The 15,503-nt window shown below is 37.7% G+C and overlaps 1 protein-coding gene across 2 annotated transcripts; it reads left to right on the top strand.

Annotated features, from left to right (window-relative positions):
• The first annotated feature begins 2,087 nt into the window (after positions 1-2,087).
• On the top strand, positions 2,088-15,386 carry dnajb6a (DnaJ heat shock protein family (Hsp40) member B6a). Of its 2 annotated transcripts, none has more exons than XM_079819268.1 (10): positions 2,088-2,439; positions 4,670-4,755; positions 4,925-5,034; positions 6,376-6,432; positions 6,548-6,664; positions 6,763-6,930; positions 9,463-9,643; positions 11,857-11,927; positions 14,826-14,969; positions 15,055-15,386. In XM_079819268.1, the coding sequence occupies exons 2-10, from the start codon at positions 4,688-4,690 to the stop codon at positions 15,120-15,122; spliced, it is 984 nt and encodes a 327-aa protein (XP_079675394.1). In that variant the 5' UTR covers positions 2,088-2,439; positions 4,670-4,687; the 3' UTR covers positions 15,123-15,386. The 2 variants fall into 2 exon arrangements, with proteins under 2 accessions (XP_079675394.1, XP_079675395.1); XM_079819269.1 differs by having other exon boundaries at positions 2,130-2,390.
• Positions 15,387-15,503: the final 117 nt, after the last annotated feature.

The following is a 15,503-nucleotide window of genomic DNA, read 5'->3' as shown; positions in this document are numbered from 1 at the left end:
CACAGAACCATGGCTAATCACACAGGTACATCCACAACACAATTTGTCGGCTGCAAGCCTGAAACTTTCTCTGCAACTACACAAACTTAGTGCCGGTCACATTGAAAGTTACCTAGCTGGGCTACTTTCAGGCGCTGTAATATCATTGCGCCGCTGCAGCCATGGTACGGCCGCGAAGATCCGCGACTATTACGCAGGAATGAGAAAGTAGTTCCTAGCCATGTAGGTGTAGAAAATGTTCAATTTTCGCAACTTTTCATTTTCAGTTGGTCTTAGCACACGATGTAACTGTAGAAGAGTCAAGTCAATAGGAAAAATATTGAAAGTGTCTTTGGTCATTTTTTGAATGAGATGCTAATGGACTGATTAGAATCAATGATGTATGCTAAGCTATGCTAAAAGTGCTACCGCCAGATACAAAGATCGGCTGAATGGATTCAAAAACGGTAAAACTCAACTATTTAACTCGAGGGGACTTGTAAAATGAGGCTATTTTCAAAAAAAGTGGAGTGTTCCTTTAAACTTCCTCTGCTGCACCCATAATCATACTGAAATATCGGCATGAAAGTAGCCTATAAAATAAATTCTCATTGCCTAATTGACAACTGCATTGTCTCCTAGCCAGTTTGTTTTCCTTTAAGCCATCAACGCAAAATGGCATTATTATATTGAAACACTGAATGGGATGATTAACTGTCAAAGTATTTTCTGATAGTATCCTATGCACCGGATTAACGCCAATCATTTGTATTTGAAGAGGCATAACCACTGCCATGCTGCATCTGGACTCTTAATTGATGGATCTGGACAGGGCACTTGCTGTTGAACTACTAACAGGCTTGGCTTAATGAGAAACGGGTGAATGTTAGTGACAAGGCTTAAGACCAGCACCTGCTTCCAAGGCTGTAACTATGGCCGCATCTGAAAACTGAAAAACGCTGCCTTCAGAGGACACATTAAAGGCATCAAGGCACGCCCAAATCCAATGTTAGCCTCACTTGCTGTCTCCTGAAATACCTCCATCTGATCACATTTATGAAGGCAGCAAAGATGTATCCTTCGCTGCCTTTTATATCCCACAATCCTGTGCTTTATTATGTGACAGTTGAGCTAAAAAATAAAGATGGCGTCTGAAAGTTGCGGTTGGTGGTCAGTTTGTGTGTAAATGTACGTTTTTGACCAATGTTTTTCCAATTTTGATGTCATTTCTAGAAAGAAATTACTATTGTAGTCATTCAATATTTGCTTAGCTATCACCAAAGCTCGCTCTATTTTCAGGGCTTGGCATTGACACCTGCCAACCCGCCATTTGAGGGTGAAAATAATGAAAATAAAACATAACAAATTTAATAATTTACTCACCCTGAAGTTGTTCCGAACCTGAATTTCAAACACAAAAGAAGATATTTTGAAGAATGTCGGTAACCAAACAGTTGATGGGCCCCATTGGCTTACATCCCAGCCAACATTTGCATGCGGGGCCCATATGGGGATGAAATGGGCTGAAAAATGGGCCCCAGGATTGTCCGCGGGTTCCATAATGGATTGCAACCAATCATGTTGGATTGCACTTGCCACTAGGTGGGACCCAAGTGGGCAACACGCACAAGACCCATCTTGGTCCCAGCTTTATGGGGGAAAAAATACTATGGAAGTCAATGTGGTCCCATCAACTGTTTGGTTACCGACATTCTTCAAAATATCTTCTTTTGTGTTTGAAATTCAGGTTCAGAACAACTTTAGGGTGTGTAAATAATGACAATGTTCCTTTTGGGGGGACTATCCCTTTAATGTTTAATGTCTTAATTGAACTCTGTGCACTTGCGAAGCTCAATGCAACATCAAGCCAGCAGAGGGACCAGAGTCTCTAGTAGCAGTGTGCCTCTCGCCAATTAATAATAATAATAATAATAATAAAGAATTAGGTATGAGATCGAGTTTTATCGCCAAAAGCGTTTTATATCAGCTCTCCATGAGTTCAAGTAATTTATTGTAGCCTAAATGTGTGTGTGGCCAAACTCTAGTTTGTCGTTTGTGGAAATGGCTTGTTTAATTAGGTTTTTATGTTATGTATGTAACCTGAGAGAGAGAGAGAGAGAGAGAGAGAGAGAGAGAGAGAGAGAGAGAGAGAGAGAGAGAGAGAGAGAGAGATTATTGCACAATATTGTTGAACAATTCTGCGATAGAATATGAAATGCAGCAACAATAATCGCCAGTATTTTTCATCCAAGAGCACTTCATCCGAATATCTGGATCCAAAGGTGCTAATGCTTTGAATACCTCAAACAGGACGTGACGTCAAATCCTCACAGAAAAGCAGACGATTCGTGTTGTTTCCGGACGCTTCGCTCCTTGTCACATCAGCTCGATACATCGCTCCACAGACTGAGGTCAGTCGACCAAAAACAGAGCAGCTGCCTCTGGCAGTTAAAACACAAGGTAGGTTAAGCGTTCAATATGTTTTCCAGGCTTACGTGAGAGCTTTTCTTAACGAGATAAATATGAATAATTCCTGCTCGCCAGCTCATAGCCTTGTTGCTAGCTGGCTAGCTCATCTAAAAGATGACACGGTTGCCAGGTTGAAAAATGAATAGCAGCAAGGTATACCGTTGTTCTGACGTTTTGGTCTGCTCAAAGTGTGGGTAAAAACACATTAAGATTTTAATTAGTCATAAAGAGGGCATTTGTGGGATATGTTAATAGTATTGTCCGTGGTTGGCTAGCTTGTTGACATAGCGTAGCTTTAAAGAGAGAGTTCACCCAAACAGGAACAGTCTTTGTTCGTTAACTCGGCTTCGTTTTGTTCCTAACCTGGAGGATGCTCTTTCTTCTGTGGAACATAGGATATACTTTTACTGAATGATGGCCTCAGTCACTGTTGACTTGCATTGCATCTTTTGTCCATGCAGTGAAAGTGAATGGTCACTTTAAGAAAGTAAGTCGTACAGGTTTGGAACAACAGGAAGGCCAGTCAATTTTAATTTATTTTTGTAAGGTAAACTATACATCATCTACTTTTATTCAGTGTATTTTAGTGGTTGTCTATTTGCATTGCATCAAAATACATTGCTTATTTTCATAAATGTATGCTTTATAATTTTGCTAGCAGCTCTGTCTCTTACTTTGCACATGCATCCTTACCATCATTCAAAAGTCAAAACCCTTTCCGTGATGCTTTATTTGTGAGAAAACAAACCCATCTAGCATTCAGTTATTGCCCCAAGGTGTTTGTCATGCATGAATGAGATCTGAGCTTGATTCTGGGTCAAAATAGTGGCATCACATGCTGTTGTCTCGGATTGGAAATGAAAACAGCCTGGCAGTGTCAGGCGCTGCTGTGAGGAAATGGGCCGGTCAAAATCAGACCAAGTGCTACTTTATTATTTGTATAGACTCATGCAGACACTAGATGTTTTCCACCAAGCATTTATTCAATTATTTATAATATTATTTAGGTAACACTTTACAATAAGGTTCATTAGTTAACTACATTAGTTAACATTAACTAATAATGAACTGCACTTATAAAGCATTTATTTATCTTTGTTAATGTTAATTTCGACATTTACTAATGCATTATTAAAATCTTGTTAACATTAGTTAATGCACTTTGAACTAACATGAACAAACCTTGAACAGCTGGATTTTTATGAACTAACGTTAACAAAGATTAACTAATGCTGAACAGAGGTGTTGTTCATGGTTAGTACATGTTAATTAATGCATTAACTAATGTTAACTAATACAACCTTATTGTAAAGTGTTACCATTATTTCTTATATTACTACGAGATCTAAATTAATTCAGCTTCAGTATGATATAAATCTATTGTATTTATTTACTGTAACAGACAGGTTGTCAGAGTGCAGTTAACATTTATTTTCCTAATGTCATCATGTTATGTGTTAACTGTAAATAGACCCGGTTGATATTCAGAAAACACCTGTTTTCGGCTGGTCATTCAGTCGTGGGCTATTTTTAAGCTTTTTTTTTAAATCTCGTTTTTAGACAACTTGATCACATTTGTTGTCACGAACAATTACAGGGCATTGTGAAAAATCTGAGCATCCTGAAATTTGTGTTAATTTTATTCATTATTTATTAATTTATTCTTTGTTTCACTTCAGCCTTTGTTTAGCTCTTTCACATAGGACGTGTAAAGCTGTAAAGTCTAACAAGAAATAGCCTAATAGTCTGAGAAATCTTTTTTTTTTTAAAGTTGATTGAACCTTTACATAAAATATAAATGAAAATCTTTTATTTTAAGTTTGCATATGTGTTTTGTTTTGTATTATATGTGACACATCAGGCTTTTTATGGGGGAGGGAGCAAAACTTAATGAAATTGTGCACCTCTTGAAACACGAGTAATTATATAAAAGCTATTCTTATGTTTGCTTTATACAATCATTAAAGATTTCAGAGCAAAACGTCACATATACCATTCCCTGAAGGTGGACATTTTTACAATTATGGTAAATCAATACTTAAACTGAACTATGTCAGAGGGGAAAAGGCATGTTGAAGATTGCGTATATCAGGTTTTTCAGTAAAGTTTTACTCGTGTTGATAATTTAGAGGCTGTAGATATGCATAAAAGGGTATGTGCTAATTGCAGGTATGTACTAATTATTATTATTTTGTTGTTTGACCTCCCATTTGTTTTCCAGCCATTGTAGTTTGATGCCATGGACGATGACTATTACCTGGTTCTAGGAGTGCAGAAACACGCATCTCCAGATGACATCAAAAAAGCGTAAGCTTCATCTTTACTTCAATTTAGTCCTCTTTGCATCCTTAACAATGCATGTTAGACAAAATTAGAGTAATTCAGCTGTAGAAAATAGTAGCACTTTTTTTCAGTGGTGTTAAATATGATGATTTCCCTGTCTAGGCTCATTTGTCATGCTGTATTTCCCTTGCAGTTACAGGAAACTAGCACTGAAGTGGCATCCAGATAAGAACCCAGATAATAAGGATGAGGCGGAAAAGAAGTTTAAAGAGCTTTCAGAGGCGTATGAAGTCCTGTCTGATGGTAAGTCTTAACTTTCACCAGACAAAAAAAAAAAATAGGGTTCAACAATAAGGGTTGCCCAGGGCACATGTGAGAGAGGTCCAGGCCTGTCGATGGCCATAACTGACGCATCTACTCATAATGTTGACAAACAGTGACATGCGATACAGTGCCCAAAGACAGTTTCCAATGTCCATAATAGATCAGAAGTTCTGTTCTTGATTTCTGTTTAAATTGCATGTTTTTTTATATATATATTATCCTTTAGGGCGCTATGTTGCTGTAACTTGGCTTTTCAAATCCAGTCCTAGAGGGCCAATGTCCTGCGGCATTTAGCTCTAACCCTAACCAAACTCACCCGAAGAAGCAAATGAAGGTGTTTACTAGCAAATTAGACTGGTGGGTTAAATTGGGATTGGTACTAAAGTCTGCAGAAAACATGCCCTCCAAGACTGGGGTTGAAGAGCCCTGCTGTGTAATTTACAGCTATAAATTCTTGTTCAAAAATAAAAAAATGTTTTAAAATAATTTTGGATATTTAAAAAAAGTAAAACAAAAAAGCAAGTAATATATGAACAATGAAAATAATTAAAATGAAAATTATAATAACAATAAATATGTTTTGGACATGGCATTTTATTTAAAATATTTAGCTTAAAGCTACAGCTAAAGCTCAGCGGTTCCTACCAGTCTGGCCTGAAATAGTACCAATATAAACACTTATTATAAGTGTACCATGATGATTCAGACAAAAACACGGTTTGGAAAATGATTCATGTTGTACATTCTCATTATATAATTTTTGTAAATCTTCAACACAAAGTTACGGACAGCAGCTTTAAAATAGCTTTTTTTTGGTTGTAAAGTCCTCACAGCCGGTATAAATGTATCATCACCCTACTGTTTGTGCTAGCAGTTACACTAAACTGGGAATTTGTTTTTATTATATCCAAATGTGACAGCTGATTACACAAATTGTCTAAAATCGCATGCTAAACAAACACTTAAAACATTCCCTGTGCCATTACGGACCTCCCAGCCTTATCAGCCTTGCACAGACTATCAAGACACTCCTTCAGAAGGAGGGGTTGTGTTCAGAGGTTAGCCATTCTTTATGGCAGACTTTACTCAAAATCCACGAAATAACTAATTGCTCATGATACTGCACCCACTGTGCTGTGTGTCTGGTGCTTTCCAGGTATGATTCAGGTCTGGTGCACGAGTAATATAATTACTATATTATGAACAACTGCTGTGCGATAAATCTGTTTGGTCTCTCTCATTTTATGTTGGCATGTTCTGCTCTACTATGAGTTAGTGAACAAAATGTAGTTGCTTAACTCTTGGTTTACTCTCCTTCAGCAAACAAGAGGAGCTTATACGATCGCTATGGAAAGGAAGGCTTAACACCAGGTGGAGGTAAATTACATCCTACAGTGATTTGGACTTTTTAATTTGGATTAAATAAATGTATATGCCAATATGATGTCAGTGTACTATGTTTAAACCTGTCACTTTTTGATCATTTGGGCAGGAGGAGGAGGAGGAAGAGGGCACTATAATGGCGACCACTTTGGATTCACATTCCGCAACCCTGAGGATGTCTTCAGGGAATTCTTTGGTGGACAAGATCCATTTGCAGACTTCTTTGGTGAGTTTGTATTTACCTTGCTGTTTTTTTGTGAGCATTCAATGGTGGAGCAGTTTTTTAGGCAGTTCTTTTAAATGCTACATGCACATTTTTTTAAGGTGGAGATCCATTTGGCAATGACTTCTTTGGTGGCAGTCGGCGGCACCACCACCACCACCAGCAGCAGCAGCAGCGGGGCATGAGCAGGAGCCGGACAGGAGGATCCTTCTTTGGAGGCTTTGGAGGATTCCCACCTTTTGGGGCAGGGTTTACATCTTTTGATTCAGGTCAGATATTGCAAATATGTAGCCTGACTAGGCCTGTCGCGATTGGTCGATACAAGCGACCAGTATTTTTTTCGTCAGTTTTTTTTTGTCGTCTGGGTAAGTTGGGTACGATATGAAATCATCAGTATCAGTACCGAGACTTTAAAATTGACAGCACTCTAAAAAGAGCAGTATTTCTTAATTTGCGTCCATGTGTGACAGCAGGAGTGAGGACGTGTGTGTGAGCTCTGCTTCCACCGTTCATTAAACAATGGAAGCAGAGCAGTCAAATATATATGCGCAGCTCAGGGAAAAGAAAGCAATAGAAACGCTTGCATTAGAAAATACAGTGCGGCGCAGCCGGACTCTGACCTGAAGCACGCACAGCCGCCACACGCCTTTCACTCAGACAGATCGCAACGTCAGTTTCGCGGATTATTGAGTTTGTATGGTCAAAAATATGTAAAAATGCACGTCCTGGCGAGTATTCAGGTAAACACAGTCGGAATGAGAAATCGGATGCGTTGCAATGAATTTGGTCCGTGCAGCTCTTAAAGGGCCGGACCTAATATTCTTTGTGAAGCAGGGCAGGAACACGCTGGCCAATGGTGCGTCTCAATCAGCTCCCTAGTTCAATAGTCAGGGCATTGATCAGGACAGAAGTCAATGGGTCGGTTCCCTGACTACTGAACTAGGGAGCTGATTGAGACGCACCCCAAGTGAGTTTTTAGGGTTTAAAAAAATTGATAAAACAATGAATAGTAAGTTCTGTCATATTATTCAATTACTTGCCAGTTTTTTGCCATGGTATCGATTCCGTATCAGTAAGGCATTTTAGTCTGGTATCGTATCAAAGTCATAATTTTGGTATTGTGACAACACTAAAAAGTATTTGCTGATATTCTCTTCTTTATTCTTTTATTTTTTTTAATTAAAGGGAAATGTTTTTAAGTGAAATTGTTTCAAATTATTGTGATAAATTAGTCGATAGATTAATCGATATAAAATTATCATACTCAGAGTCTGAAACTGCTCCATTGGGCTGTGATTATTTACATTTATGCATTTGGCAGACGCTTTTATCCAAAGTGACTTGCATTGCATTCAAGGTACACATTTGACATTTTTGTCAGTTCTTGCTTTCCCTGGGAATCAAACCCATTACCTTGGTGTTGCTAGCGCCATGCACTACTGTTTGAGCTACAGGACAGCTAATACAGATTATAAGGCGATTCTTAACTGAAATGCCTCTGCACTCAATTGGATAGACCTACAACCAATCAGAGCAACGGAGTAAATGACGTATGCTGAGCGAAGCATAGTAGTAGTGGGAAGTTCAGATCATTTTACGGACTCTGATCTTTGAATCTCGTTCAACAAAATGAACTAATCTTTTTTCAAGTTATTTCGTTCATTTCAGCAGAATATAATTAAAATGTCACATGTTAAATTCCCTGACACATCTAGTATTTATGCAAACATTGATCACATTTGGAATAAATTATAAGCTAATGCAGCCAAGGCCAGATTTTAAGAAAGAAATTATTCATTGATTGCTTAGCTGGGTCTTCAGGCTATGCAGTCTTATCTGTTAGTTCATCTCAGCTCCGAATCAGAGTCGTTCTTTCTTTTTGTCACTTCACATTTAATCACGTCTGTTCCCTGGAAAGATTAGTTTCACTCTCAAGTCTTCAGATTCGAGTAGGCTGAATGCAGAAGATCCTGAACAGAACCAATGACAAGTAGTGCATGCGCGGTCAACACAAAATGAACTAATCGCTCTCTGAAACAACTCGTTGTTCCCGAGTCATATTAAAGATTAGTTATAAAAAGAACGAATTGTTCATGAACGAAACCTCACTAACGCATAGTTGTCGTTTTAATGTACTATCTGTACTGCTTTAATGTTGTAATGTTTAATACAATTTATTTTTTTAACGCATAGTTGTTAACAGAACTCAACTGCACACACACTGGAAGAAGAAGATGAGTGTAAACGATCTTTGCTGGTGTTGTAAAAGAGTAATTTAAGGATACACAGAGTACTTTAGCCTGATGTCGTCATTCTCTGATTCAAACAAATTCAACTCAAGCGCTCTTTGGTGACGTGGATGGTTGCGTTACTGTCCATCATCGTATAAAGCCCGCCCAGACAATTTGATTGGTCCGAACAGCTCTGGTTCGAGCATAGTTGCTCCACAACGGATCAAATCCAGACCGAACTTCCCGACCTCAAATGTTGTGGGCGGGGCTAAGTTCGGCTGGCATCCAGACTAGCAAATATGTCCACTCTTCATTTCAAAATCTTTTCAATTGATGCAAAAGTGCAAACATAAACAAAACTGTTGTAAATTAAAACCAAAGCCAGGCAAGTCAAACATCAGGGTTTATGATATCCTTCACAGGCTTCAGAACTTGTATATTTACATTCATGTGCATCAGGACAACAATTTAAATGGTATTTTTGGTGCCATTAAACACGTTTCCATTGTATTTTGTTCAGACGTTTTGTAGACTAATATAAATAGTATGGATTTTTTTTTTGTACTGTAGGTTTCACGCCTTTTGGGCATATGGGAGGAGGTGGCTTTACTTCCTTCTCTTCAACTTCATTTGGTGGTGGAGGGGGAGGAGGAGGTGGCGGTGGTGGAGGCGGAGGCGGAGGCATGGGCAGCTTCCGCTCTGTGTCAACCTCCACTAAATTCATCAATGGGAGGAAAATCACTACAAAAAGGTAGGCACCTTTGAGATTATGCATTTGAGATGTGAAAAAAAGCATCAAACCATCTACATAAGCAACATAACCTGAAACAACATTTCAAATGATTAGGGTTGGGAATCAAAAATCGCTAATATACTGTTGCCATCTGTGTCATTAAAGGGATAGTTCACCCAAAAACTAAAATGTGATGTTTTTCTGCTTACCCCTAAGGCATCCTAGATGTAGGTGTCTTCGTTTCTTCAGTAGAACACAAATGAAGATTTTTAACTCCAACCGTTGCTGTGTGTCACTCATATAATGCTTGTCAATGGGGTCGAATTCTATTAGAGTAAAAAAAACATGGACAGACAACTTCAAATTAAACCCCGCGGCTCGTGACGACACATTGATGTCTTAAGACACGAAACGATCGGTTTCTGAGAGAAACCGAATGGTATTTATGCAATTAATTTCACCTCATATCAGACGAACGCTTCAGCTCTGCAGACTGCCATCACTTCCCGTGAGTGAGGTCAAAATTCCGTTCGGGTCATGGATATGTATATGTAGATTCCTCATTCGAGCGATCCACGCCATGATCCACGCAGGCACTAATGAGGTATCTATGTATATATCTATGACCCGGCTGTAATTTTAAAAGTAATTTTGTAAGTTTCGTGTCTTAAGACATCGATGTGTCGTCACGAGTCGCAGGGTTGAATTTGAAGTTGTCTGTCCATGTCTTTTTTACTCTTAATAGAATTAGACCCCATTGACAAGCATTATATGAGTGACACACACCAACGGTTGGAGTTAAACATCTTCATTTGTGTTCTACTGAAGAAACGAAGACGCCTACATCTTGAATGCCTTAGGGGTAAGCAGAAAAACATCAAATTTTAGTGTTTGGGTGAACTATCCCTTTAATGTTAATCAAAGAACAAAAGAAAAAGAGAAAAAAATTACTCACTGATCTGAATAACTTTTGTAACTTTAATAAGGATTAATCTATTATAAAGTGAAGACCATGCAGTGTTATTTTACTTTTGATTTCAATTTCTGTACCTGAATACTAGACCTAAAACACTGATTCATTTGTATATTTGTTTGCTTTGATAAATTGTTTATTTGTTCCTATTTTATTACTGACTGTTTACTTGTCTTTAAAGCATTAGTTCACTTAAAAGTGAAAATTTCCTGATAATTTAATCACCCCCATGCCATCCAAGATGTTCATGTCTTTCTTTCTTCAGTGGAAAAGAAATTAAGTTTTTTGAGGAAAACATTCCAGGATTTTTCTCCACATCATAGACTGCAAGGGCAACCAAAATGTTGAAGGTCCAAATCAATGCAGTTTCGGAGAGCTTCAGAGGCTCTGCATGATCCCAGCGAAACCATCGGTCATTTTCAAGAAAAAATGTAAATGTATATACTTTTTAACCTAAATTGCTCATCTTGCGCTGCTCTGCGATTGCCACCGATTGCGTAATCAAGATAGACGTAGGTGGAAGTACCGCCCCCAAGCGAACGTGCGAGGACTAATACAAACGCCATTTACCAAAAAACACTCCATCTTCAACTTCAAAATCGTCCAACATCATTTGCTTTACCTTTTTTTTTTGCTAAAGGATGTTTGTATTGGTCTTCGCATGTGCATCTAGCGAGACCTTTCCGACGTGATTACGCAATCCGTGGTGTGTCGCAGAGCATCGCAAGATGAGCAATTTAGGTTAAAAAGTTTATACAATTTTTTTATTATTGAAAATGGTCGATGGTTTCACTAGATAAGACGCTATTCCTCGTCTGGTATCGTACAGAAGTTTGCACTGGTTTTTTAAATATTTGTAAATTCTGGTAGAGTGCTAGATCCATTGTACTAGATCCGTAATTTCTTTTCGACTGAAGAAAGATATGAACATCTTGGATGAGATGGGGGTGAGTAAATTATCAGTACATTTTAATTTGTACTGTGAACTAATCCTGTGAACTACAAGTGAACTAATCCTTTAATAATTTTAAAAATTTGTATTAGTTAGGCCAGTAGTTTTTGCTTGTGTAAGTCGTCTTTAGGCTGCAGATTTGTTCATGGTATTCAGCTGCAATAAATTGTTTGTAAAAAGACAGAATAAATAAGTAAAAAAATATTTTTTAATAAGAATTGGAATCGCTAACATTCAAACGATCCCTAACCCTACAAATGATTCCCTCCTGTAATTCATCGATGCGCTATTTATTTGTTTCTGTAGAATCGTCGAGAATGGACAGGAACGGGTAGAAGTGGAAGAAGATGGACAGTTAAAATCGCTAACCATAAATGGTAAGGAACAGCTCCTGCGATTGGAACACAAGTAAGATAATGGAGCCCTTTCAGCACAAACTTAAGCTCAAACAATGTTAGTACTGTTGTTCAGATGTCTGTACATTGCGTTTTTTTTTTTTTTTTTTTTTTTTTTTTTTTGCTTGTTTGTGTTTCCCCCCCACCCCTTTTTATAATTTTTAGAATGTTGTTTCAGAACAATTTTTTGGTTTATATATTTATATATGGGGACTGTCAGTATTTTGCGCAGGATGCGTGTCATTTTCCTTTTATTTGGGACCATAATGTGAGATTAGTTTTTTCTTTACGCTAGCACTTTGTGTTGCAGTGTCCTCATGATTGCACATTGCCTTTTGAATAGTACTTTGGCCTAAAAGGAAAAGAGAATTGTGCTTTGTGCATGACTTTAACAACTGAGTGTGGATTTGGAGTATGTAACTTGCTGTTCAAACCTTATGGCAACTTGTCTGATTTGTTTGTTAAACATTTGTAAATGCTGGTAGAGTGCTAGATCCATTGTACTGATATGCAATTTTTATTATTTTTAATTACTGAAAATGTTTTTTCCCCTCATTGTTGCATGTAAGAACACATGTTGTTTATAGTTGTAATGTTATTACTAAATAACCTGATGAGAAACCGAGTTAATAATATAACTGATTTATGACCATTTAAGGAACTTTGTGTACTTTGTAAAATAATTTGAACCTAAATAAATGAGTTTCATCCTTTTTGGGGATGTGGCAGCTCTGCAGTGTATGTAGTTTTGCTTTAACTGAGAGTGATCTTTGATTTTCTTCCAAATCCAATCATTAAGGGAGCGTGTTGCAGCTTGATTGCTTAGTCTAACACTCTTTTATAACAAATATGATTCGATTCTTCTGCGTTTTTTGGAGTTTAGAGTGTGTATTAATATTGTTTACCTCAACTCGGTTTTGAGACTTTGATATTTCAAGCAGATCATAATCGATCAAAGATATTCCAAAAAGAAACAATGCGGACAGGGGGCAATTTACCGTAAAATAGTAACTTCCTTAAGCCATTCACAAATATTATGGGATAGTGCAGAATAAGATAATGTACATTCCAAAATGAAAACGTGAAAGCAATGAACTTTCTAACTATTTGAATGTACATTAATAAACGTTGCTATAACGAAATGCTCTTATAATATTATTAATCAAAGAAATTAAAGGAACTCGCCAATTTTTTAGACTTTATCTTATTCACCGTATTCCCCAGAGTTCGATAAGTCCGTACCATTCTCATCTCCCTGCGTGCCATAACTCTGTCTGACGTGCTCACCGCTAGCCTAGCTTAGCACAAAGACTGGAGGTAAATGGCTCCATCTAGCCTACTGCTCAATAAGTGACAAAATAACGCCAACATTTTCCTCTTCACATGTTCTGATGTGTAGTTACATTGTGTACTAAGACCGACGGAAAATGAAAAGTTGTGATTTTCAAGGCCGATATGGCTAGGAACTATACTCTCATTCCTGCGTAATAATCAATTAACTTTGTGCCGTACCACGAGTGCAGCGGCGCAGTGATATTACACAGCGCCTGAAAATAGTCCCCAGCGCTCTCTGTGCAAGCAGGTTGTCACGTTGGTTATGCTGACGGAAGTTAGCCTATTTTCAGGCGCTGTGTAATATCATTGCTGCACTCATGGTACGGCAACAAAGTTCCTCGATTATTACGCAGGAATGAGAGTATAGTTCCTAGTAGGGCTGCACGATTATGACAAAAATCATAATTGTCGATTATTCCTTTAAAATTGTAATTGCGATTATTAATTACGATTATCCCCATTTACATTGAGTGATGTTTTGAAATGCTTTATGCCATTTTTTTGAAGTGATTGCATGCCATATATCAGAATAAACAAGCTGAAAACACTATTCCTGAAAAACTGTTATTGATTTTCTATAGCATAAAGCCTCAAAAGTCAAATATACACTCGTTTGGTTTCTTTAAATAAAAAAAAGTACAAACAAAAATATGCATGGTATTATAATATTATACTAAAACCAAAAAATTAAAACGATGGGGAAAAACTTAAGATAAACACATTAAGTGAATAATATAAGTGGACTTTTTTGCGTAATTGCGATTTACATTTTATTGAACGATTACATAATTGTGGCCTCCGTAATTGTAATCACAAATTGTGCAGCCCTAGTTCCTAGCCATATCGGCCATTTTCTGTTGGTCTTAGTACACGATGTAACTACACGTCACAACATGTGAAGAGGAAAATGTTGGCGTTATTTTGTCACTTATTGAGCAGTAGGCTAGCTGGAGCCATTTACCTCCAGTCTTTGTGCTAAGCTAGGCTAGCGGTGGGTGCGTCAGACAGAGTTATGGCACGCACAGATGAGAATGGTATGTATGGACTTATCTAACTCTGGGGGATACGGTGAATAAAATAAAGTCCCAAAAAGACGGCGTGTTCCTTTGTCATCGGTGGAAGTGTTATTTCTTAAAATAAAAAGAAATGTAATGTTGTAAAGAGTTTGATAACTTTTTTTGACAAAGCCTCAAACATTTTTGTTAAATCAGAGAGAGTTATCAATTAAAGTTGTCTTGAATTCTCTTGAACATTTCCTAGCTCAGCCCTTTACTGCCTTTCATCGATGCCTTTCGCCTGCCAAATGAAGCTGGCTGCAGTGCTACCAGAATGCATGGCTAACAAAACTAACAAGTTTTGTGATTTTTGTTTTATGCTCTCTAAATGCATCTCTACCTCTGGATGTCAGAGGTATGGTATGCATAATGCCGAATTATTATTATCATCAAAACAGTTTTGGTAAAAACTGACTGGTAATAGATTAAAGGCAGATATTATTCCACGTATTAAATTAGTTTCTAAACTAAACCGCACCCCTCTCTCTAGGAAGAGCCCAGGAGATAGGCATGCTGGAGGGTCACAGACAGAGGAAGGAGCTCCCTGACTCCTCTTCCTCCTCCTCCTCTTCCTCCTCACACTCTGCAAGGCAGTCAGCTCAGAGAGAGGAGCAAAATAAAACGGCAGGCAAAGGTCAGAAGCCCATTTCATATTTCGTGTCAGATTCCTTGAGCTCGAGGATATGCTTGTGATACTTAAAAGTTATGTATCTCAACAGAGCAAACTGGAGTCAAGAGGAAGAGAATGACGGTGAAGGGAGAGACCAAAAAGGCCAAAGAGTCCTAAATTTGTCGCTGCACGTGAACTCGTAGTACTGATAATCTGACGTAGCTGTGGATATTCTGTGTTGAGGTTGGAAAAAAACACTAGCGTTTTTTGTTTTGGTTTTGTTTGTTTTTATTTGTTCTTTTTTGGATGCAAAGTTACAATTTATATTTTTTCAATTTCTTTCCTGCCGCTACTAATCAATAATTACTACAAACAACAGTAAATGATCACTGCTCTGAAGAACTGTGACTGATACCCAAATAAAAAAAAAAAAGGATGATAGTTTTAATGCAAATATGTGCAAGTGAGCATTTCTTATTCGCATGATCCACACTATTTATTATGAATGAACACCCAGTTTACATTGCTTTTTCAGTAATAAAACAGGTTTTACCTTTG

The sequence above is a fragment of the Gobio gobio genome (genome assembly GCF_949357685.1).
Source record: "Gobio gobio genome assembly, chromosome: 6".
In the NCBI taxonomy this organism is placed as follows: Eukaryota; Metazoa; Chordata; class Actinopteri; order Cypriniformes; family Gobionidae; genus Gobio; species Gobio gobio.
This window is presented reverse-complemented; position numbering and strand designations above follow the sequence as displayed.

Excerpts from the sequence above, each read along its gene's own strand:
- dnajb6a (XM_079819268.1), top strand. The coding sequence starts at position 4,688 with ATGGACGATGACTATTACCTGGTTCTAGGAGTGCAGAAACACGCATCT. Across the intron at positions 6,433-6,547 it reads AGGCTTAACACCAGGTGGAG|GAGGAGGAGGAGGAAGAGGG; the intron begins GTAAATTACATC and ends TCATTTGGGCAG. Across the intron at positions 11,928-14,825 it reads AAAATCGCTAACCATAAATG|GAAGAGCCCAGGAGATAGGC; the intron begins GTAAGGAACAGC and ends CCCTCTCTCTAG.